Source organism: Buceros rhinoceros, unplaced genomic scaffold (genome assembly GCF_000710305.1).
Source record: "Buceros rhinoceros silvestris isolate BGI_N320 unplaced genomic scaffold, ASM71030v1 scaffold46593, whole genome shotgun sequence".
NCBI classification, from domain to species: Eukaryota; Metazoa; Chordata; class Aves; order Bucerotiformes; family Bucerotidae; genus Buceros; species Buceros rhinoceros.
The window spans coordinates 584-14143 of NW_010406172.1; the positions used below are offsets into that span (position 1 = coordinate 584).

The 13560-nt window shown below is 39.6% G+C and overlaps 1 protein-coding gene across 1 annotated transcript; it reads right to left on the minus strand.

Annotated features, from left to right (window-relative positions):
- Positions 1 to 30: 30 nt before the first annotated feature.
- LOC104491533 (pleckstrin homology domain-containing family H member 2-like) lies at positions 31 to 12848 on the minus strand (the record flags this gene model as incomplete). Its single annotated transcript, XM_010133975.1, has 7 exons — positions 12726 to 12848; positions 6289 to 6351; positions 5085 to 5234; positions 4567 to 4650; positions 3000 to 3081; positions 2079 to 2261; positions 31 to 1019 (listed from the first exon to the last, which is right to left on the minus strand). Coding segments are annotated over exons 1-7 (1674 nt in total), but the record flags the coding sequence as incomplete, so codon positions are not given.
- Between the last annotated feature and the right edge of the window lie 712 nt (positions 12849 to 13560).

Genomic DNA, 13560 nt, shown 5'->3' on the forward strand with positions numbered 1-13560 from the left:
AGCAGGAAAAATATCTATAGTAACTCTTACCCAGGAAGGAAATCGATGTAACGGAGGGGTGGGAGGCTTGTTGCTAGCACCCTTTTTTGTCGTATCACAGGGCTCCTGGTCCTCAGCATTTTGTGCTTCAATGTAGTCACAAGTGAACACTCCTTCAGCACAGCCAATCTCCATTTTCTCTAAAATATCACTATCTTCCCCATCCACCAGATCGATGTCTGTTTCCTGAGGTCTCCACGGACGTATCATGCTTATGGCATTCCTATTCCTACCGAACATTCTGTCGGAACTCAGCTGGGGCTGGCTTAGATGTTTCTTTGCCAGTGCTGAGTTTATGCTAAATACATTAGGAGTCCGTAACTTTGGCCGTGGCAAATTTGAGGGAGAATCTGATGGTGTTGTGCATTGGGAACCTGCAGAAGTTGCTAAAATGGGGTGTTTGGGTGTTAGAGCAGGGGTTAAAATTGGACTTGGGGTATTTGCCTCACTGGATGAGGACGAATAATCTAGCCTCTGAGACTGAAATTTCTTATTCAGTTCATCTGAAGAACTATCTTGGTCTTTCTTTTTACTTGTGAAGTCAGAGTTGCACTTTCCACCGGCATTGTTCTGGCCTTTTCTTTGGGACCCTTGCTGCCAGCAGTACAACTTCTTATGCTGCATCCTCTGAACTCCAAAACTCTCTTCTTCAAACAGAGAACTACTGTCGTCAGATGCTGTCAAGTACATTTCGCTTCCCACTCTACTGTACCTTGCATTCTCTTCAGATGTCTGGCTTGAAAGTGTCGATGCACACCTGGATTTCAGCCCCTTATTGTCTCCTCCATCATCGTCTGAGCTCCAGTCACTGCCGGTGGTGCAGGAGTTCTTTGACATGTCGCTGTCAACATCTTTGGATGAACAGCTTGTTCTCACAGTTTTGTCCTTCTCTGATCCAGAGGAACTTTGCTGCAATGACTTCTGACCTTTACTGGCCTCGTACGCAGGACCAGCAAAGGTAGTTTCCAGGATATCCTTCTCTACAGGAGAAATATCATGAACAGGAGGGAATTACTTTAGCAACCTTGACTGCTAAAGGATTTTGTCATTAAGTACGTAATGATTTCAAATGCATGAGCACATTTAAGTTTTTAAGTATTGTAAACAATAATCCTTAAGAAAAATACTATAAATTTTTTTATGCACCTGAAATTGCCATGATACTTGCCAAAAAAATGTAACTGACTTTGCTCAAATTTCCAGCCTAACTAAAAATGGCAATAAATCTAAAGATACGCAGAGTGGAGCCATATTTTAAAGTGAATCATAAAACCAGCCAAACAAGCAGAATAAAATCCCCCAAGACCCAAAGACTTGGGAGGGCATACACATTTAGCTGCTTTAGTAAATCTAAGGAAAATGAAAGTTTAATAAAAAGAAAGGGTTTATATTAACCAATCAAGTATGCTGAGCATTCCTACAGTGTTTAAACACAGAAATTTCTTCTGCAAGCTATTACTGTACTCCCAGTAGTGAATGCTTAAGATATTCAGGAGAGGCTCATGAAAAATGCTGAGGGAGAGATGCTCTATTAAAACCAGCTTTGCTTCTGCTGTTCACTTTTACCTGGTTTTGCAAGAGAGAGCTACAGCTTGCAGCGTGCCAGTGAGGCCTGTGTGCTCCCCCTGAGTCAAAACAGATGCAAGAACCAGGGCTTTTCTAGACAGATGGCTGGGGAAGTTAACGTTAAATAGCTGTATGAATTTAAAGCAGATTGGCTTTTAACTTAGTCCCCGTTAAAGTAACAAAGCCCCAAAAGTTGATCTGTTTCCATCTAGGAACGTGTAAAGTTTTTCTTCTTATCGTTTCCCTTGAAAAAAAGATTTTTACCTCAATTCCCTCCTCTATAAAAATGGAGATAATAACACACCCCCACCTTTATAATGGACTTTGTGTAACACAAATACACATTTCTATTTAACTAGCAGAGAACGCTGCTCTGCACGGTGAGAACAGCTGGTCTGGGTACACCGACAGAGTTCTCGATTTTATTGTTCTACAGAGGTCAGAATAAAATGGCAGTTTCAGGGGCTAAGTACCTCGCAAGGGTTTGCCTTCCGCGTAGTCTGACTCTTTGGGTGAAGCCTTGCTTATTTCTTCAATCTTAGGAGACAGCTGAGGGCTTTTGGCTCTATTCGAAAAGCACCCAAAAGTCAAACCGCTTAGTCGCTGACACTCGCTAGATTTCTGTGCTGAAGTCACAGACTTCTTGCCCGTCGCTTCTGAAGAACAGTAATTCAGCAATCTGGTGTTAATGGGATACAGCAAGCTATGGCACTGGTCTTTTCACTCTGCAGCATAAAGCTGATGGGGTTTTTTTAAAGATAACTAGACTTTAGGAAAAAGATAATAAGATATTTGTTACAGAAATAAAGATCTACCTGATATCAAAAGAAATCATATCTTTTGATATATACCGTATCAAAAGAAACCCCGAGCTACATTTCTAGTTCTTAAATGTTGATTTTTTTTTTTAGTATAGAAAGAAAAAATAAAATCTCTTTTAACAATTTCACAGCAATTAAGGTTTTGGATCACTGTAGTCAAATGAAAAAAAATCTGATGAGAATTCTGACTCCCAGCTGAGGACTTGCTTGAAAAAGCAGATGCAAACTGACATTCATCTATTCCTTAACAGTGCCAGGACCACCTATGCTGTACAGAGTGAGAGCAAAGATCTGACATAAATCCAGTCAGACCTTACTACTTGCAGAACCTCTTAAATAAGAGATAACCGCTCACCCAACAAAAAACTAGGTGTGGTTTGTGCGTCTTTTTAATAAAAATTAAATTATTGCTTGCCTGACACCTTAATGTACAGTCACTCTGCTGTCAATTCATACTAACTGAAATCTTTGTGACTGCTTGGAATATTTCAGTTATGTGGATGCACAAATTCAGAGGGAATAGAGAGAAGTATGCCATATCTAGAGAAGTTTTAAAAAGATTTGTACCTTTACCTTGCAGTTTAGACTGTACTGTTTTCATCTCTTTGGTTTGCTTTTGGTTCATCAAGCGAAGGTTCTGATTTTCCACCTCTAACTAAAAACATATAAATGTCATCTTATCCATCAGTGAAACAATTTTTGAAGTCATTACATCATTTAGATTTTCTCTGAATTTCTGCCTGTCTGAGGGTAAAGCTATGGAAACGGTAAACTCCTCCCTGCTACTTCTCTTCAAGCCACTTTAGGCATTTGTTTATTCCGAACAAGGACATTTCCTGCAATAACCAGTTGCTCAGTTTCTGTTAAAATCCTTCCCCCAACCAAGCAAACCCAAGACTGCTTTAAAAAGCCTTAATAATTACAGAAAAAAGAAACCTGCCTTGGGATTTTTAGTAAAGGCAGAGGGCTAGAATTGCAAACCTTGGTGCCACCTGGCAAACCCAAGAGCAAGCAGAGGAATTAGAGGGAATGAGAGTGCTAATTACTCCTGCCATCCCACAGCAAAGATTAAAAAAATAAAAAAAAAATACCGAAAAACTTTATACAGAGCAGAAGACCTTCTCCAGGAACAAAAAAGCCCAACAGCGCACTGCTGTAGTGCACTGCCAGGGGGTAAAAGATGTTGGTTCAAACTCCTGCTCCGAATTAGGCAAAGAGATGATGTGAATCTGAGTATCCCGTATCCCACAGAGAGGAGCCGCCAATTCCACTCCCCACTGGGTGACACAGAACCACCTCTGTGGAGCTTCCGATTCTCCACTTTGCAAACTAAGGAAATAGTGTGAATCATATTTGATTCTGTCCAAACTTTTCCGAGATCATTCTAGCTAAACTTAATTGCATTTTTAGTAAATGATTTAAAGAAAAACCCTCACGGTCTCATAGTAAATGTTACTTCTTGGTTAAAAATAGTTTTAAAATAGTAATGTAATTGTTTTTCAACTGAAGTGAGTGTAATTTTCAGCTAACCACAGCAGAACAGGATTTTAACTTCTATGGGCAACCTTAAATTCTGTACACACAATGAGGAGAAAGCATAGCTGCACACCACAACTGGCAGCCTTCGGCAGGACAAAGACTCGGTTATCCCACCTCAGCAGCGAAGCACCAGAGCAAACTGGTCTCTTTTGAGAGGAGAGCCAGAGTCCCTGAAAGTGTTCATGACTAAGAGTACTGTGGACATTGGAAACTAAAAAATTATCAAGTCCTTTTTTCTGCCAGGGTACAGCAGACTTGGGCGGCGTTCTGGGGATTATTCACACTTTAGGCATCTGCTTGAGCAAGCTCAGTTTGCCAGCTGATCTCTCAGTGAGTGGAGATAGGAGCGAGCTTCCAGAGAGCTGTTCCGGGCCCCTTCTCCACGAAGAGGACCCATACACACTAGCTGAAAAAATGAGACATCAGGATTTAAGTGACATGGATACTCTACCCTCTGTGCTCGTTTGCATTTTTCCTCTTTCAAATGAGTAACTAAATAGAACAATTAAACTGGGAAGCATTTTTTTGTACACCCAAAAGCCTAAGGATATCCAGTCACACCATTATATTTGCTGTCTAAGTACCATAGCAAGAGTTATACCTCACGAAGCTTGACTGTCACCCATTCTTTTATTTTAGCTGCTTTTTCTTCTATGATTTTTGCTTCTTGCAGTCTTATTTGCTTCTGGAACAAAAATGACATAAGCATATTTTTCACTGAGTATTATAGTCTGCCTAAGTAGTATCTTCAGACACTGATCCTAAGATTGCTTGAACTAATTCAGTCTCCTGTGCAATTCATGGTGATTTTAAAAAAAATGGTGACTAGGCCCTTCACAGAGGCTGCTGTTCCTCTTTCCTCCAGGGAAAAAGAAAGTTATTCAGAAGAGACAGTGAAGAGGAAGAACATCTTTCCCCTCTTAAAGTCAGATGTTCTTTCAAAAGCCAGAGTATAATTTGTAAGTGAATAAACCTTATTCAAATGATACATTTCTAACGGGAACCTCTTTAATCAAACAACAGAAATCATGCTAAACTTTTCTGACCTCTACCGATCTTAATTTTTATTTTCCTTTTGTATAATTAAGGAAGGAACCGATGTACACCATTATCTCTAACCTGTTCTTCAAGCTGTTGCTCCAATTTTTGTATTATGTCATTTTTATCTTGTATCAGAATCTCCAGATCTTGACATCTCTTATACAATCTGGTTTCTGATTCGCTCGTTTGAACATTTGCTGCTTTTAATTTTTCTTCCATGACCTGCACCTGTTTGGAAGGTCAAACATAAGACTTTAAGAAACATAATACTCTAAGGTAAAGATAATAATTTGATTTCCAAATGGACTGTTAAAATTGCTCCCACACTTAAGATTCAAGATCATCTTGCAAAGTTCTGAAGCCTATTGGAGAAGAAATTCCCCACTTGGTTATGTCTCCCTGTGCACCCAATACCAACAGAACTGGCAAAACACTGACAGACCTCGTAGAGGATTTTGTTAGTGTCAGTGAGGGGCTTCGAGGTGTGTAACACACGAGCTGTTAGAAATGCCAATATGGGAAGAATGCAATTTATGTACAGGGAGCTGCTGTTCTGTTAATGTTAAGCTATTAGGCTTAATAAACAATGCTGTAATAAAGAAACAATTGCACAGAGTAAAAAACCCCAACAAATTACCAGAAGCATTCTAAAAGCTCGCTAAAAAGTACTTGCTCATAGTCAGGAATGTTCTCTAACACCAAATTAGTACATGAACATTTTTATTCTTACAGTTTTCGCTTTCTATCTGTCTCACAGTGAGATATGAAGGATTTTTTGGGGAATACCAGAGATATGTTCATAAAACATCTGCAGTAACTGCATCTGCAGTTCGGAATCACAGGGCAACTTTAGTTAAATACTTAGCCATGATCTCTTTCTTCAGATGTCCTAAGTTCTACAAGAAGTACAAACAGCACAGGTTAACCCCGTTTAGAGACTGTACTGGATGCCCTTGCTTTATCTTCTTACAGATCTTCTAGAACAGGTCCCTATTTCCTCTCCTTTTCGTTTCTATGTGCATCTTATATCAAAGTCTCATGAAGAAGCTCATTACCATGTATCTATTTTTGATTTCTGCTCTTAGCTTTGCCTTCATTGAACTGAACCGGACAGCGAGCAGAGAAGGGAGGTACAACATCTCTGCTGAGACAAATCAATAATGTAAAAAAGAAACTGTCTCTTCCCTTTTGAGCAACACTGATGAAAACCAGCAATTTTCTGCATTTCATTACCGTAACATACACATAGCTGGTGGAGACATTTTTCAATTTATGTATGTACCTGCTGAAAAGCTCTCTCTGCTTGGCGCTCAGCATCTATAACTTGTTTCTCAAGCTGCTGCATCTGTAGATGTATAAAAGCATATCGTAAAAAAATGGCCATGCCAGAAATACCACACTGGAACATATCTTCAAGGTCTATTTCGAAAAAGGAGAAGACAGGATGTAGGCAGGAGTGTGAAAATAATAAAAGACAAACAGTGTGTCAGACTGGGAAGACAATTCCTCGTTACAACTGTATTAAAACATGGTTAAGATTTGTCTACAGAAAAATACACCTTTTCTTGGTGGTGTAATTGTGCGGGTGCTGTATGACCTGCTGTTTTTTCCCCTCTGACAGCAGCCCTGAAGCTTTCCTCATGCCGGTTCTCAGACTGAGAAGGTGCTAAGCTCCTTCATATCCTTCCAAAACTGGCGACAGTAAAGGGTACTTGGCACATTATACAGTTTGGCTGCCACTTCTCCTGAAGTCGACAAATTCAGCTTTTGGGAGGAACTGTGCTACGGGGCCTGTCGCAGCCTCCTCCACCCTCTGCGTGGAAGGAGGAGGTATGTGGCGGAAGAGACAATGTGGACTCAGCTGCTGCACAAAAGAAAATGTGAAAAGCCACGGCAGAAGTGAATGGAGAGACCAGGACCACACGGAGGAGTGCAGGTCACTTCTGGGCGGTGAGAGACCCCCATCCGTTACTTTATAATGATGCCTAATAAATCACAGGCTCAACCTTTGCCCCCAGCCTTGAAAACCCCTGCGTTTTACACGACTCATTCTGAAGGCTTTTCCAACAATATGGAACAGAAGAGGCCAGAAATACTTTGTTTACATTTTGTTAAGAGCTCTCCAGTCTGATTTTGGTGAACAATACAATTATGACTTCTTTAAAAAGTAAACTGTGGTCTGAAAGATCCCTAGAAAGCACATAGTGTTTGGCATGATTTAGGGACTTGCTGGTTCTCAGGAAATACCTCGGTTCATCTCAAGGGGATGAAACAGCAAATAATTAACATTGGGCTACTTGGTATTCAGCTTCAAGATTGTTCATAGCAAAGGGTATGATACAAATAACGCAAATGAAAACCACTTATTCCTTCTCCAGCTACTGCTTGGTTTTCAAATAATCAGTTTCATTCTGTCCTTTTTGTGCTCAATTTCTGGCATCTTTCAGTTTCTTTTTCACTCTGGATCTCTTTTTTTCTCTTCCCAATTACAATGTCAATCACACGAAACAGTTTTGTGTACTTTTCGTATCTCATCCAGACAAGGACACAGAGTCATCATTTCCTATCAATCAAAAACTGAAAACAGAGAAAATGAGTTTTCACTAACATAAAAAAAGCTGTGGCTGACCTTCTAGTGCTTCCTCATACTAAACAAAACCCCGAAGTCTACATCATGAGACCCCACCGACACAAGAGCAGCAAACGTTTCACAGTGCACATGGTTCCGGTGGGGACACTTCTAAGGAAGTGATCAGAGTCATTCGTGTACTAACAGTCTGGACAGCTGGGCGGCGAGATGAGCCGCCTTTGATCCTCTCTGGTCACATGTATTTTATTACATATTTATATGACTTCATGTTGAGGCTTTAACTTTGAGTTGAGTTTTTACAATTTTGAATTCTAAGGTTACTTTCCATCTGTCTTTTTGGTTTTACGCTCAAATAGAAGTTTGGTTTACAAGACTCACTTTAATATCATTTTTAAGACATTATTTTTTAATGAGTAGAGGATTCAGAAATCGAGGTTATTTCTGAATATATGGTCAGCAAACATTCCACTGCAGCACAAGCACTGTGCTAAACCAAGCAGAAGTGCCACGATTGTATCAATACTGAACATCGTTAATACTCTCTAATATTATAACAGAAAACTCCTTCAGATGCTTATAAAGTGATGTACTTATAAACTGTTGATGAGTAGCAAATTGTTCATCAGTTTTCACAGCTGAACAATCTGTAAATGCATGTGATTGCAACAATTACTAAGTCCTGACCTTCCCTTTTTTTAGAATGTATATAAGTTTGTTTTGCAGTGTCTGTTGTAAGAATAACAAAACTTAGGAGGCCTTTATTCCATGACGCTGCCCGAGAGGTGATGGCTTAAGGATTAGAGGTACCACTCACAGCCAAAGCCTGAAAACTTGAAAATTTGACTGAAGCTGAATTTATTCATGCAATTAAAGTGTATAGAACACCTAGGAAGGAGCAAGAGATTCCTGAAATACATGTAAGGCAGCATAATGCAGTTTGAAGACATGACAACAGATATTTTAAGCCTGAAAATACTCTCTGAGGGAACGAAAACTAAATACATACCCTTTAAGAGCAAAAAGAGTTTGCTCCACAAAAATTGGAGAAGTAACATCTTGTAGCTCCTCCCAGTGAAATGCTAAACAAACATGAGATGGGCTGAGGATCCGTGCAGGTGGTGCCCACTATCACAACTTCACCAACAGAACTGATGCCCTCATCTCCATACCCCGAGGGAAGATACTCATCCCCTGGCCTCACAGCAAGGGCTGTGCTCTTCATGCCAGTACCCAGCCTGGCCTCTACACCAACAGCTAATTTATTGCTGCCTGAGTGATCTTTTTTCTTTTTTTTTTTTTACTCCCCATCTTCAGCATCCTTAGAAAGAGCGTAAGTTTAAGATGTACCAAAACAACGAAACAAAACCCCCCACTGTTATAGAGAGGCATGACAGAAACTTAAGAATAAATTTAAGGGATAAAAATCAAATTATAGGAAAAAAGGTGTAGGTATTAAAAAGGCATAAATAAACCTAAAACTGTAACCATTTAAAATTTTAACTTCTCTTCAATACTCATGGCTTTCTCCTGTTCATCTCTTACTAATTGCATCTGAATTATTTTCCATGTCAAGAAGCTTTCTAAGAGGAACTGAAATACTGAAAAATAATTATTTGAATCATTTTGCCACTCTGGTACTTTGCTCCCTTTTTACTTTACCCTTCATAATCCTCTGAATGCAAATGGAAATACTCATGGTGTTTTGTAAATAACATTCGCATTGGCGATCGCTGCACAAGTCAAATGTGTGATGGGCTTCTCCTCTGAAAACATTCTTCTTGCAGTTGTCATGCCACAGATAACAAAACACACTGTTATGCTGTGGAATATACTGAAAATAGTATTTGCCATAAAAATCAGTTATCATTCAAACTTCATAACCTGTATAGAAGGTATAAACGTTATTGCATTTGCCATGTACCCGCTCGGTTGCCAGCTCAGCATGTATACAGGGAATGGTATACATGTATACAGCCCAATGGCAGGTTACAAGCAAACCAATCAACACATGTATTAAAATAATCCTCTCTCTTAATCAGTCATATTTGTTGAAAATCAGTCAAAGCAGAAAAAAATGACCCTCAGCACCGCAGGAAATGAACTTGGAGACATTCCTGTGAATGATGAGTATTGCTGGACAGCCCATAATGCAGCATTTGGAGTAGTGCCATATCCATTCCTTACAGGGTCTGAGGAAAACGAAATTCGGTGGAGGCTGCCTAAGTGGACATTTAACACAGCTATGTGGCCCTTGCCCTAAAGTGATTTTTTTAGTGGTAGGAAAAACATTAACCTTGATGTTGCATGTGTATTTTAGGTGAAAAATGTACTTACTATGAAAAGAATGAGCTTTTCCTATGACTTGAAATGCTAGCTGGGAGCTAAACTTCCAGCCGAAGACGGCAAGCTTTTATTCAACAAAGGTTTTTCTTAGTAAACTCTTCCTGTGTAAGGAAGCTGCTTTAAAATAAAGGCTTCTACTTAAAGCTTAGTTCCACAGCCATCCTAAATTTGGCGTACAAGGGATACTTTCTACATCATTCCTTAAATTCCTCTAAAGACCTCTCCCACTCGCAGCAGCAGCTTCTGCTTAAAACTCCAACAAGGTCTCTTTCTTCGCATGTTAGATTTATAAATATAGCCTCTTTACTTGGCAAAAATGAAACCAAGTAATAAACCCAAACAAATAAACAACAGTGAAGGCATCGGTTTTCTGAAAACATTGTATATTCCTTTGCTCCTGTTCTCCCCAGGTTCACTACAAAATCTAAGCTCTGGCAGCTGCGCTGCTGAAATGCACTTACAGTGCAAATTTCTCCAGCTCCTCAATCACTGAGGTTCCTCAGGGTGCGTACTTGCTAGACTTACAAAACCAGTAAACAGAGTTTTTTCTAAATTAGAACACATCAGTTACAGAAACACATTGAAGACTTCCCATGTTCATCGTTCGTTTATTTGCAGGGGCACTACTGAATAGAGTAACTTTGCAGGGTAGTTGATTTCTAGTGTGTCAGAAATGTATTTCAGTGACTCCACTCTACAGAAGCACATAGGCCACAGCCACAAACACGGAGAAAGGACAGATTCGAGCAAACCCTTATTTAAAATCTGGTTTTAGACTGAGTTACAGGACAAATATAATGGTAAAAACCCAAGGCCAGTTTCTGCTAAGTCCCACAGATAGAGCAGTAGGGTGTAAACTCCCTTTCCCTGATTCACTATCTTGAAGAGAGACCTCTCAAATACACGCAGAGGAGGAAGGCTGGAGAACTGCTACCAATTCACTCCCCTTCGCTTCCTGTAGGGACCAGCTGTTTTGTCACAGTACCACTCTCACTCTGATTCCTACAACCACTACATGTGTAGTGGGTTTGACAACTGTCACACCGCAATACCTTTGAAGATTTTTGTTGAAGTCAAAAATGTCTGGTGCTGCTGTTCATTGGATTCGTACATTTCAAAGCACAGAGGCGATTGTAAACAAAAGCACAAAGAAAAGCCTGTGCTAATCAGAGTGAAAATTATTTGTGTGCTTTGCACATTTGTTCCGTCTGTAACAGGTAACAAGTCTAGAAAGTACCTATAAAAGCTGACATCAGCTGTATTCTCCTCTTGTCAGTGGTATAAGGGTGCCCATCAAGTACTGGCCGATGCGTGTCCCAGCTGCATTCCCGTTTATGAATGCCAGATTCGTATTAAAAAGGCAAAGTGACAAAGCGAGGAGAAGGATTGTTCATCGTGTCTGCCAATGCTCTACTCTGGTGAGTAATACATCAAATTATCCCAGCTGAACACTTACTGGACGGACCCCTAGTCTTCAACAGAAAATACTTCTCCCGTTTTTACCTCCTGTAAGCTTCGTTTTTTTCCTAAAATTTCTGAGAAAGCTAAGGCAAACTATGACAAGAGGGCAATAGCATGACAAGTTCTTACGATTCTTTTTTTATCTACTTATTTTGGAGTCATCGTTTCTCACAGATAAAGAAAACAAGTAATTTTCCTTTAATGCTTTGTTTCAGGCACCATGCTGAAGACGTGCGATTTTATGCCTCTTACTCTGGTTTGTTTTTTAGATGCTGACTTCTGAAATAGGATGATTACACATACATTTCTGTTCATTTAAGAGGGTGTTTCTAGCAGTGAAGAGCCTGTAAATCCAAACTGTAAAGGAACAGAGTGAAAAGTCAAATAGAAAACATTCAAACTTCAAAAAAAAAAAAATCTTTTTTTTTTAACCTCTGGTAGTTTCGTGAAGTGCTGTTCACATCTTAACTTTTGGTTGCTAAAACTACGATCAGCAGCAGCTGCACAAAACATGGTACTTACGGCTGCTGGAAGTCCCTAGGAAAGTCTTGGTGAGTGTTTAGCCACTTGACTTCCATCCTGAACCTGGATCCACTGAATGTGGATTCACTGAATTCAATATTAATGATGACGTAATTCCAGTGAGTCTCTAAAATGTTTTGTCCTGTGTTTTGTTAAAATTTCCAGTGAAACACAATGGTGGCCTTTTTATATTTCAAATACGGGCTCAGCTGACTGTTGGGATACACATACTCGAACATGCCAAGTGAAATGTTTCCCTGTTGCAAAACAAACTACGTATTTAAACAATATTCTCCAAATTAAATTATATAATGCTTTTAAACTTTTCCTGGGGCCCTACACACAGATGAAGAGCTGTAGTTGGAGGTGTCTTATTGTAGGAAAAGCAAGTCTGGTAAATTATATGATTCAGTAAGGACTGCTGCAGAAAATAATACTTCTGGATCTTCTCTCCAGTGCTTTCTGCATCTTAAATCAGGTCTTACATACTTAGGAAAATGTATAAAATAATAACTTTGAAGTTGTGAAAGTGATTGTGGATACATACTATTCCCTGCAGAAGAGTTGCCAGTATGTTCTTTATTGAAAATGAACATTTCTTGCTGGCAATTCTTTCACAGCATTACATGCAATTCTTTCACAGCATTAAAACGTACCTGTTTGCCACACATTTTGTATAAAAATGCATTTTTTTATCTCCTGAAAAAATCCCAGTACTTGTAATCTCAAATCATGACACGATCAGCCCCCATCATCAAATAAAATCATTTAGATGGCATTAAAATTCATACCATGAGACCCACCTTTTCTGCTAACAGTTCTCTGATCTTGCTTGCCTGGAGACGGAATTTCATTAGCTGTGACTCCAGAGTTAAACATCTTTCCTTCCAGTTTACAGCATCTTCTGTCTCTGAAAGTTCAGCCATATTTATGCTGGAAAAAGAAAGGGAAAAAATCCCCCCATCACGCTGAGTCTGTATTTAATGTCTGTCTTTTTTTTCATATACAGATTAACTTATTTTACATAAATCTCAAGAATGCCCCCAAATTTTGTACATGTACAACCAAATAAAACTTAATAAAAAAGCACCTTAGTCTGCAGAGGCCCTTATCGTAACTGGGAGATTTCTGACATGTGTCTTGATCATGTTTAGGTTTATCGTAATGTAACGTCTTCGCTTCTTTTGGGGCTGTAATGTGTTTTCCTGGATAAGCAGAGATGCGTCGCTCATTGCAGCCTTTGATTGCTGTCTATATCATATATACCCTTTCCTGCATAGAGAGGCTTGGACAGAACTGAGCTTTGGCTAAGAAAATGCCTCATACAGGCGTAACCACCTGTGAGTTAGTAGCACGTTTGTTTCCATGTAAGTTTAATGTTTGGCAGATGACTCTTTAAAAAGTCTTTTAAAATTCTCATGCTTAATCAGATTGCTCTTAACATTTAAAATCCTTAATGAGATGCAAGGGGGAGTCTATGGTTCTAAATGTAAAGGCAGGAGAGCAAATGGTCCCCGATGGATCCCCACCTGAAAACCAATCCCTTTCCATTAGCTGTTGCAGATCTCAGGACATCCTGGTTCAGGCATGTTTTGGGTTCCAATCTGTGCTTCTACCTGCTCATGCCTTCAGGAAATT